This window comes from Cimex lectularius, unplaced genomic scaffold (genome assembly GCF_000648675.2).
Source record: "Cimex lectularius strain Harlan isolate CLEC.00 unplaced genomic scaffold, Clec_2.1 scaffold63, whole genome shotgun sequence".
NCBI classification, from domain to species: Eukaryota; Metazoa; Arthropoda; class Insecta; order Hemiptera; family Cimicidae; genus Cimex; species Cimex lectularius.
In genome coordinates, this window is record NW_019392694.1 from 736,561 (window position 1) to 749,080 (window position 12,520).

The 12,520-nt window shown below is 35.1% G+C and overlaps 2 protein-coding genes across 3 annotated transcripts in view; one reads left to right on the plus strand and one right to left on the minus strand.

Moving 5' to 3' along the window:
- LOC106673973 (neuroligin-4, Y-linked-like) overlaps nucleotides 1-12,520 on the plus strand; it is a 777,726-nt gene that overhangs the window by 526,067 nt on the left and 239,139 nt on the right. The gene's annotated exons all lie outside the window — the stretch shown is intronic.
- The window catches only part of LOC112126612, a 312,439-nt gene that overhangs the window by 174,034 nt on the left and 125,885 nt on the right, over nucleotides 1-12,520 (minus strand). The window contains exon 2 of the mRNA XM_024225971.1: nucleotides 7,170-7,271. Within this exon, the coding sequence (XP_024081739.1) occupies nucleotides 7,170-7,271 (102 nt within the window). The remainder of the gene's footprint in view (nucleotides 1-7,169; nucleotides 7,272-12,520) is intronic.

Consider the following 12,520-nt stretch of genomic DNA (forward strand, 5'->3'; position numbering starts at 1 on the left):
TACAACGTACCAGTGATTTTTTAGAATGTATGAATTTCATTGCATATAATTTTCGTTTCAGAATATTTATTTACATAGATGTATGCCAAGGCATTAAGTACAACTTATTTACCTAGTCGGCATTAAATTTAAGAAGCATGACCATAAAATATATATTACACATACAAAAAACAAAGAAGACATTAAAATCAACATTGTATGAAGGTATGCGTACAGGATAAGTACCGGATCGGTAGAGAAGCTATCACGTATGAATAGCACTTGGGTAGGTAGCCCTCGGAAGATCTAACGCGTGGAAGGATCATCTGCACCCCATTCAGGATAAGCCAGGGCTGCACACACGGATCCTTACTTTTGGTTAAATGCCCGCGTATGTGTTTTAGGTTGCTCGATCTGTCCCTGGATTTGGAAGGGTGCAATTCTTTGGCTAAAGAGAGAACGCACAGAAATGCTAGGTGATATGAAAATTATGGTTCAGCACAGCAATGAGAATCTGGGTCACACTGTTTCGATTTTTTGAGGAAACTGCGCTGTTTTAATGTATATAATATTTATTTAGAAATCGTGAGAGATATCTTGCATAGTATTCTTTATTGTGTCTATTGAGAGTGAATATATTTATTTACGTGAATGTTTAGTGTAAGAGGGCTGATGGCTGAATATTGAGTTTCCTATCGCCCTTCAATTATGTTAATTTTATAACATACTTCCATTATAACTCGGCGTTGCACAAGGAAATAATAAAAATTGTGATTTAACACATTATTTACAGTAAACATATTGTTATTGCTAGGTAGGATTATATATATATATATATATATATATATATAAACAAATTAAATGAACACAATTGAATGTTTGATATCAATGATTGTATTTAGTCAACATATCAGATATTTGTATTTAGATATTGTATTTAGTTATCATATTAGATATGCAATATTATTTTTGTTTTGAATTACATTATATTAAATTGTAATTACTGTTGTATTCAACGTTAAATTCATTGCAATCGTCGTGGATAAACAATGTTTTTGGTGATTCCATTTGGCCTACAAACAACAAATCCCCCGTCCTGGGGATTCAATCAAATCAAATTCAATCCACATAACAGCAATGATTGACCTTGTGATTTGTTTATCATTACAGCAAAAACGAGTTTAATTGGAAATTGCAATCGTTATTGGTATCACTGGTATATGTTGTATGAGCACATCCTTTCCTTTCAATATTAGAAAGAATATTAATATTATTCTACAAATAATATGTTGTCGCTTTGGTGGCATTTTAAACAAGAGCAAAATGTCAGAATGTAATATTAAACATAATTCATATTAAATCCACTAAACTTTTGGTCCGCTTGGCCAATTAATATTTTTCAATTAATTAAGGTTTTCAGTTGAGATAAAAAGTCAGTGTCACGAGCGGGATTCGAACCGACGATCTTCGGCTAGATACGCCGCTGCTCTACCACTCGAGCTATCGTAACCTCGATACACTCGGACACTAACTTCCCATCTCAACCCCACCTTTTGAATTTTCCCTCCTTTTATCTCAATTAAAAACCCGAATTAATTGAAAGATAATTCATATTACTACAGTTAATATTGAACAGTAAAACCTGCAAAACTACGATAATTTACTACTTTATGATGAGTTATAACAGTATCTGATTGCTGCTTATATAAGCTCAAATCTGTAGACGTTTGATAATAAGAGAAAACCTTCACTATTGTATCTTTACTATAGTCAGCAGTGATGTAGGTAGGTACAAACTACCGGCATATGGCGTGTCCGAAAACTGTTCACTAAGCCAAACCATCAGAATTGACAAAAGTTTCCCAAGATCGTTTATTTAGTGTACAAAAATAAATACTACAAAAACCGATTGCGTATTGTGTATTGTACATAATTTTTTATGTATACATAAACAATTATATAAAATAATCTCAAACATTTCAATTAATTATTATTTTTTATGTAAGGTCTTGGTTGAAATGAAAAGTTCGTGTCACGAGCCGGATTCGAACCCACGACCTTCGGCTCAGTACGCCGCTGCTCTAACCACTTGAGCTGTTCTGACTACCTACCTGCAGTACTGCTAGCTGTAGTAAACAAACAATAGCGAAGTATTTATCTATTTCATATGTTTACATCAGCGAAACCAATTTTGTACTTTTTGCAACTATATCGTATCAGAAGTTTATCAACTATTACCGATTCAGTAATTTTTGCGACTGAAGAGTGTTAGCGTAGATTTTGCGTCTATTGACTGTAAGCTTCTCCAAATCGTAATTTGAAAGACGCGCGAAACGTGTAACATACCTGGTGCCAATGGCCCTTCTGGACATCTTACAGATGTAAAACAGAGGTGAAAACGGACGCCACTAATTCTTGAAATCTCTCCTTTTTGTAAATCCTGACGTCAATTTTATTCACTAATCCCGCCCGGGTCTAATACAAACAAAGTGCGAAAGTTCCATCGAAATCAGTTTTTAGCTTTATCATTAACACACATCCGAACATTCCCTTTTACAGACAAACAATTCCACCCAATTGATTTGTATTCTCGATAAAAGAAAATTCTGACCTTAATTTGTGCCATTGTTTTTATCAATAAATATTTGTTTATCCATGTTTTAAATTAGGAATATCAATTAGAGGTAAAAACATTTTATCTTTAATCCACGATAAGGATAAAGGATTTTTCAATGTTTACTTTTTACGGAAATTAAACGTTTTATTTAGTCTTATTTGAAGTTTGAAGCAATGAACTGTTTAGTTTTAATCTTTGTTTTCGTAATTTCAATGCCAGTTAGTGCTGAGGATGTTGCGCGTGTTTGGCACTTATTGATAATGATGTTCCAAGAGGCTGTTGCTATCGGATTTACTTACGAAACTCTGCGAGACGGCGTTAGACGTTTTCTAGAAACTGCGTCCTACCATAGAAGGCCCGTATGGACACCCTAGGGTAACAGAACCACAGGATGACCGTTTTTTGACTTAGAGGATTTTACGAAACTGGTACCTTACTCTTGTTCAAGCTTTTCCTCAGCGACAGGAAGTTCGAGGTGTCCAAATTTCTGAATGAACTGCTCGTAGAAGATTAAATCAGTATGGATTGATGGGTTTTTGCCCCGTAAGAAGACCTGTATTGACCAGAACACACAGAGTTTCACAGCCCTACGATCTCCTGATCGGCGTGAAAGAGCGGGGAGAAGGCGAAATGAAAGGTACGAAGCCTGTAATTTTTCCAAGATCCTACCTTTTCAACGCAGCTCAGTGATGACTTGATCGGGAATTTAAATGGAGAGTCAGAAAGAGTTGGTTGTTGTTCGTGGAGTGTCTTTGACGGCTACTCGCTATGGAGATGAAATTTTAGATTATGCGTTGCCCATTCTCGATCAAATCAGCGACAATTCTATTCTCATTCGCTATAATTACCGTCCAGATATCGCTCGCATAGTACAAAAGTACCTCAACAATAGGGTCTAACCCTAGCCAGCCCGTTCTCCAGTCTTCAACCCCATCGAGCATTTATGGGATAACCTCAAAAGACGGTAAGAGCACGTCCAACACTTCCTGATACACTCAACGATCTTGAAATGTCTCTTCGTGAAGAATGGGTTAACCTCAAGCTAAGAGACACTTCCAGACTAGAAACTAAGGCAAGAGGATGAAGGAAATACGCGAAATTGAAATGTTAATTAAAAATCTAGAACTCTCTCTCGGTGTAGGATGAAGTTTGATACATAGTAAATGTGGTTACTATCCCTTAGGGCTTTCGATTGGAATTTTTGATTGCATTATGTGTCGGAATGCTTGGTTGACCTCCAGAGTTGCCAGAGTTGTCTGGGCAGCTGTTCTCTAGACTTAAACCCTTTGAACATTTATGGGATAACCTCAAAAAACTAATAAAAGTACGTTCATCACTCCCTAATACACTCCACGATCCTGAAAGATCCTCTTTGTGAAGAATGGGCTAACCTCCAGCAAAGAGACATTTCCAGAATAGGTAAAAATTATGCCGAGGCGTCTTCGAGATGTAATTAAGGCAAGAAGTGGAAAGAAGCAATATTGAGATGTTAATTAAAAATCTAAAACAAAATTAAAACCAATTTTATCTGTTTGTCGTTTTTTCATTTTCCTTGGCAAATTTACATTGTTTTACTTTTTTAGACAAATACTCAAATATAAACGTTAAAAAACGTGAAACTTTGATTAGTATATAAAAATACATAAAAATGAGAGATATTGAGAGTGAGTTGGTGTTTAGGAACTGATTGCGTTGCGGGCTGAAATGACCTAGTTGTTGATACACGCGGAGCCCAAAATCGGTGCTGGATAGATAAGACCGAGGACTGCCCCGGGGTGCCAACACCAAAGGTGGGTGATTCTCCAAGCCTGCCTGTAATTTGTTGTGAATTACAAAAGCTGGAGTTACCGGTAGACTGCCAGAAGTGATAGGCTCAATTATGCACATATTTCTATATACGTAGCCTATATAGACATACGTATAGTGTATATGTTTTGAGGTTATATAACTCAGAAACCTATACATCAGATCAATAATTAAAACAATAAGAATGTTTAAGTTCATACCATACACAACAAATCAACTAGTAGACAAACATTTAACTTCTATAATGTATAAAATCTATAATTATTATAAATAACAATATTTTTGATATGTACAAATGGGCTATTTATGCAATAATTATAAAAATTTACGATTTCTGTTCAGATGTCGCTTGTTCAGCTAGGTACGTTTAGGGTTACATGCGTGTAGTATATTGCCATATCGAAGGCAGACGTGAGTGCATTTGATGATGCACTGTATTAATGGTGGCCGGATAGCGTGAAGAAAGGGCCGGGACGACGGTGGGAATCGAACCCACCACCGCGGTTCTAAGAGCCGGGAGTCTATCACGCTGGCTATTTGCTACCACGGTCATCACAAATAATTGTTACAGTATAAATTTTACAAACGTTATAACTGTGGTTTTCGACTAACATTCAATATCTGTCATATCGTGAAATATTTGTTAACATGACAGAAGTTAGTATGAACTAACGCAAGAAAATTAAATAATTTTTTCATCCATTATTAATTTATTTTTATCTCAAATTATTAAATAGGTATTATTGTCTATAAATTTGAACATTTCATGAACGTCAATAATTGGGCTAAATATTTTTTTCCATGTTTTACGTTATATTTCTTTACCGTTTTTATGATATTCTCAAGGTTTCGTTTATTTTAGTATAAAAAGCTATTATTTTGTGTGTCTTTCTGTGAATAATAGAAAACTTTGAATTCCATTTAAAGTCAAGTCCATTAAAAAAATTCTCCACTGGTTGCCTGTTATGATGCTCTACGTTTTTCTAATGGTAACAAGGTAACAATGAAAAATAAAGAGAATTTCCGATAGGAATTCTATCGAAAGGATGGTTGGCCGACTCACTTATCTTTGATGTTCAATCTCTCTGGCCATTTTCCTCCCCATTCGTCGGGGGGGAAAATTAAAGGATCAAAGAGTTGCAGACTGGTTGTTTTTTTTCCATCTACTTAACTACGGCTACAAAGAGCATCGCGGGTAAAAATCTTTTCCGTGTATATAAATCTGTCGATTCTTTGCCTAAGAAAATTCTCATGCTTTTTCATCAGATCCAGGAATCAAAATATCCATTCTTATGCGGGGTGATCATAATTTATTTAATGCCTTGCTTTATGATTGACCAGATGAAAATTTGGAACGGTAAAATTTAATTTATAAACATAAAAAACAGTAAATTTTTAAAATCGATATGAAAATATTGATCACGGCTTTACAATTTTTTAACTCAAGTTTATTTAATGTACTTTACAAAAATAAATAATACTATATATAATTTGATGAAAGCTCCTGCTATCGGACAGACATTATATCCTCTAAAGGGAAATTTTAATCATTTGCTATTTCATATATGTTAGTGATGAAAGAAAACATGATTTATACAAACTATCGTCATTTCTATTCCTAGAGAACTGATTAAAGGCACTTGCCGCACATTGTACATTACGACGACTTCGGACCTCCGAATAATTTAATTAATTAATAATAAATAATTATGTTAGTATGTTATTGTAATTAATATTTCATGTCAGGAGCGTGATTGTGCATTTCGGATACATAAATTGAGTTTTTATAGTAGTAATAATTTAAAAATTACTTTTTAAATATGTATTTGCTCAGTACATAATTAGGTATTGTTGTTGGAAAAATCTTTTTATAAATAGTTGCCTACTTCAAATATTTGAATTATTATTGAAAATTAACTGGGGACCTGTTGCGTATTTTGATCCAAAAGTTTTTTCATGTAAAACGTACTGTTTACGCCGAAGAATCTCCATTTCTTGTTGTTTTCGGCTGACCAACGTTCGTCTCGGGAGGCCCTGTTTAAATGGCTGAGGGTCCTATTGTTTTTATTTTGGCAAGCGATTACGCCGGTATCTTCGGCCTTTGCACAATTTTCACAAAATTAGACTCTCGCTTGCCTGAGTCAGCACAAGACGCACCGTTTACCGAATCGATTATCGAACCTAATATCGATTTTCTTTGGACATTCCCCATCGATTTCTTCTATTCAACACCTTGTCCTCACATCACCGACCTTACGGACTACGTCATCGTTATCCTGCTTTAAAGGCATTTTGAAAAAACTTCGTCGGCGTGGAACCCAGCAGGAATCTCCAGCTCAACACCACTTATTTCGATTGCTTGGAGAAGCGAGTCATCAACCCACCAAGTACCTTTTCGTTTCGTCTTTTATTTTATTTTAATTTTTTTTGTAAAACCAAAGCGAGTCGTCATCCCACCAAGTACCTTCTCGTTTTTTTATTTTTATTTTTTATTTATTTATTTATATTTTTATTTTTTTTATTTATTTATTTTTTATTATTTTTTTTTGTGTACAATCCTGGCCAGTAGGTTTGATTATGATTTATTTAGGATAATTGAGGAAATTTCTTTTACTTTTTTCTTAGTGTAAATAAATTGTAAATATTTAATTTTTACTTTAAAGTATTATCAATCTCCCCTTTCTTTTCCCCAAAACCTCTTAAGTATAATACATAGTTGCCACCTATTTAAAAGAGAAAAAAAGAACACAACAAAATTTAATTGTACCTCTTGAAACGGGTACGGAAGTTTGCAGGGTCAATAAAGATCCGTCCTTCCCCCAACACGTACTTTTCCCCCTTCCTTCCTGTGCGTTTTTCGTGGCTTTATCTGCAATCATTCAAATAATGTCCAAATCAATTAATTGCAATATCCTTGCACATAGCTACTCCACAATTACACTGTCATTAATATAAACCGGAATATGTTGTTTTTCATTTTAATTGACAACAATTGGTCATTATCATTAAAAATATGGCTGGAACATTTTTTCAATTATATTGATGATTATTCAATGATTTTGGTATTAAAAAGTATTTTGTCTATAGACAATATTTTGGCATATCATCGGACCTGTCCGTAGTCTTGAGGCACGGCAGCGGACACAGATCGCTGTTCCGGTACCTCAGGGCTATAGGGATTTTTAAATGTACATAGTTTTATGTGTTTGGTTTGTGTCTGTGTTTGACTTTATGTTAATTTTTTGGAATGAATGTAATTTATTAGCATGAAAGGAAGGGGTTGCTTATAACCCCGCCCCGAGGAATATCGAGTACTTTGGTTACATATATGTATTGTATGTTTTGTTTTTATTCTGTATTTGACAACCTGAGGTACAAACGAGACAAAAGCATTCTAGAATATCAACGTAGTATATACCTAAAATCAGACAGTCAGTAACCAGATCGAGACGCTCAAATGGCTGCAGTTTAAAACAAAATATGCGCGAAAGAAAAGAAAAAGAAGGGAAACACGCAGAGGGCCAGCGATGACCTCAGCTGTTTGTCGGCCCATAAACTTCCCACTTATATAAAACGTATTTACAATTGATAATTGTTGTATTTAATTAATTCAACATAATTTTACATAAAAATGTTTAAGCAACGACAATATTAGCATAAAGTGAGACAGTATGTCAAATATCAGTATTAGAGTGAAAATGATGTTTGCTTATGTTTTCGGACCTTCAATTGTGACATTATAAAGATAGGTGGGTCAGTAAGCCAGAATACCAGAAATCGAAACATAACTGAAAGTACAGTGTATGCAATTAGTATCGGGATAACAGAAAAGGCTTAGATGTTGCGAAGGGTGAGAACCATTGTTGTCGGAGTGTTGTTTAGGTGGAGCCTACACTCTAACAGTGATTCTCAGGGGTTGGGCGGAGAAAACAAACTTGTTTATTCTAGTCAGGGCCCTCTGTAAATATACTTATGTGCTTTATTCCAGGCCAGCCTCCTGCGTCCTTATTGATTCGGACTCTCCTCCCAATTATACTCTGGCCCGGATATTGCTCTCGGTGAAGCAGCCCGCGGCGGGTACCGGGCCTTTACCGCCGGGAAAAAAACGGACCGAGTTGATCCTGAAACAAGGGAGCCATAGCAATGGGTTAAGGAGAGAAGAAACTAAAAATAATCGGTTTTTGAAAGGACTTATTGACTTGGAAAACCCGGCATGCACAAGATGAAATAGGGCAGAAGGATAATATCTCCTCCATTACGCCTCTAAACTCTCTCAATCTTAGGTCCTCACTCATGAAATAATTTTTCTAGACTTACTGACAAATTACTACGCGGCAGCTCAATAGAGTAACAACAGGAGAAATACCAAGTTTTAAACATAGTTTAGTTCTTAAAGATCTATAAAAACTACGGCTAATGTGAGGTGATTAAAACTGTATTTATCTGCCTGTGAATACGGACGTCCATCTCAGATGTTTGATAAGCTGATTCATCGCAAAAACGTACAGAACTGGTTCTGGCCATAAGAGAATGTAGGCCACACTATAATTTATGGAATAAAACAAGCTTGGTCGGTTTTGGTCATTTTATTTTATCTATTATTGCTGTTTAGAGTAGCCAATTCTCATAATAATATCACTCGTTGAACACTAAATATGGCGAGAAGCAAAGAGCAGGAAAGATGACCTATGTAATGAAATAATGGTCAACGACCAGCTGGTTTATCAACTCGCAGCACTCACGTGGAAATCTCACAACTTAAAATTTGTTTAAAAATAAAATGAGTAATTTTGAACAGGTATTAATGCACTTCTATCTTCAGAGCCCCATTTATTCCTCTATGAGAGAAATTCATCTCACGAAATATTTTTGTGGATGTGACGAGGAAGATTAATATGTTCAATATTTACATTTTTTAAGATTGAAACAAAATCTTATGTTTTATTATATTAATCCTTATATCTTTAGCAGTCATAATTGACCTTATTAATTATATCAATTAATTATACTTTTCATCTAAAGTCTTGGTTGAGATGAAATATTTTATGCAAGTGCTACAGATGATAACAAGAAAAACACCAAAAGTTTAATGTATCCACAAGTAAATAATTACTATTATACTCGAAGCTTCTCAAACATAAACTATTGCCCTCTATAATTTATTATTAGCTAGATCTCACCTGTAATTTACAGATTAGTTCGAACTACACAGTTTTTTCAATGTTCCTACCCTCTCACCACACAAAGACAATTTATATATTATTTTCCACCATGGCCTGCTTTATCAATAAGAACTGGACCATCATTTTCGAAATTCACCACCTTTCCAAGTTCATTTCACCTTTAATCAATTTTTTATATTGAATCAAGAAACTATAGAACCAATTTACAGAAATTGACTTCTTGTATTTAATCCAGTCAAGAATTATTGTCAAAGAATTGTCTTTTGTAGTTAACTTTTATTACTCTTTCCCTCTCACTCTCTCTCTCTCTCTCTCTCTCTCTCTCTCTCTCTCTCTCTATCTATCTATCTATCTATCTATCTATCTATCTATCTATCTATCTATCTATCTATCTATCTATCTATCTATCTATCTATCTATCTATCTACCTCTCTCTCTTTCTTACTCTCTCTCTCTCATTCTCTTTCTCTCTCTCTGCCTTTCTCCCTCTCTCTCACCCTCTCTCTATCTCTCTCTATCTATCTATCTATCTCTCTCTTTCTCTGTTTCTCTCTCTCTCTCATTCTCTTTTTCTCTCTCTTTCTCTCTCTCTTTCTCTCTCTCCCTCTTTCTCACTCTCTCTCTATCTCTCTCACTCTCTCTCTCTCCCTCTTTCTCTCTCTCTATCTCTCTATCTCTCTCTCTATCTCTCTCTCTCCCTCTTTCTCTCTCTCTCTCTCTCTCTCTCTCTCTATCTATCTATCTCCCTCTTTCTCTATCTATCTATCTACCTCTCTCTCTCTTTCTCTCTCTCTCTCTATCTATCTATCTATCTGTAACTATCTATCTATTTATCTATCTCTACCTATATCTATCTATCTCTCAGTCACTCACTTATTCTCTTGACACTTTAATTCGTACATATTAAACCAATTTTATATTACGGGATGATTTGTTGAATTTGAGTCTTTTAAATATGTATCACTACAAGAAATATTTGGATAAAATTGTCCTTTTCGTAAGAAATATGTAGTATAGGGTTAAGCGAGGAATTTTCAATTAGGTGAAACCTGTTTTTATAAGTTCTTTCTTTTTCTATATTTTCTGAAAGAGTTGTTTCAATTTCATTTGTTTGGATATATTAATTTGCAACATAGTTCAATTTACGTTAATTAATTTTAATAATGTACCTTCTCGTGCTGATATCGTAAAGATATTTGTTTCATTTCCTCATACCTAAATTTATTTAATCATATAAAACATTAATTAATTATTTCTATAATGTAGGAAACAATCTAACAATAGATTCCAATTAACAACATGTTAGGCTTTTATAATTTATCCAGTATGTTTTCCTTGTTTTATATTTTAACTTCAACAGAACATATTTGCTTCCAAACAAAAAACAAAACAAAACTTTCTTTTATAACTTTTTAATACAAGTATAGATTGAATTTCGACTGAAATCATCTTTTGGTTTTAATATGAAAAACATCCTTTTAACAAAACCGTATCTTCTTTCAACGGGTTTCCTATACAAAAGGGTGGCGCAGGATATTAATTCCACGTAAAATATGATCTCGCGTTGACAAGCTTTCAAAAAATTTATAGATACGGATGAGAATCGGAGAGGTGAGAAAAGGATTCTGGTGTAATGTCGTGATAACATCAATCAGGTCTCGCTCTTGCAGCATCCTCGTTGACATGAACGAGAGCATGCATTGTGCCTGTGATTTAAGGCCGGTTGTGGATCTTGTAGACCCTACTTCAAATCCCACGAAAACCTTGATTCATATTTGCTTTCTGATTTTTCACAACCGGTTTCTATGAAATTTAGTTTCTCGAGTACATTTGGCTAATATGTTTACAGGCACTTTAAAATCACACACTCAAAGTTTTAGTTCTTTCTAAACTGCTAGCAATTAATAGCGACCTTGCCAATTTTGCAGTACATATTTATTTTCCCTAGCATTTTTTTATTTTTATTATAAATTGCCTTAAAATTTATTATAAATTGTAATGTTTCTTACTGATGGAAATTTCAATTAAGGGATTTTCAAAAACAAAATAATAAAAGGTTTTAATTCCTAATTTTGTTTATTGGTCACAATAATTTTTTAAATAATTAATACCGTGTATAATGGCCTCTATTAGCTTAAACCTCTGGGCACCTTTTGGGCATACTGTTAATACGGTTTTGACTAATTCCTTAAGGAATTTCACTCCATAAATGTTGCAAGGCTGCACTCAGTCCGCAACTGGCTGCGGACAGTGATCGAAAAGCCTTCTCTGCTTCCCATGTACGCACATGTATTCAATGGGATTGTGATCTGTAGATAATGGCGGCAGATGGGAAATTCTCAGGTTTTCTGAACACTGTTGGACCACTCAGCTTCTATGAGGTCTGGCATTATCATCCAATCGAAAAGCCCTGCCAATGAGATCCCTGGATTGGAGGGATGTATTACTCGATTTTTTCTTGGACATAACGGATTGCGGTGAGTTCATCTTCAACAATACGGAGTTCAGTTTCTCCTCCAGTGTGATTCCCAGCCCCGACCATTACACCTCCTTCAAACTGTACTGAAGGGAGCACGAACAAGGGCATTGTACGCATCCTCTCGGTAGACATTTCGGCACCTGTTATCACTATACAGACAGAAACGCCACTTATCAGTAACAGTATATCAATTGGTGTTCTCTTCTAGGCGGTTGCTGCACCATATTCTCCTGAATTAATAGTGGCGGATTGTCGTCTCGTCGGGTCGTCTCAAAGAGGCAGATGATGTGAGGCCAACTTCGTCAAAAGATTACGAATCGCTATGCTATATCTATCTAGCGTGACGAACTCTTTAAAGCACAAGCTGTCACGTGTTTCCCGGCGCGCATAGTCACCTTAAGCAACCTCTGCTTGAATTTGGATGGAAGCGTATAGCGTGCGAGGACGCTGAGACTA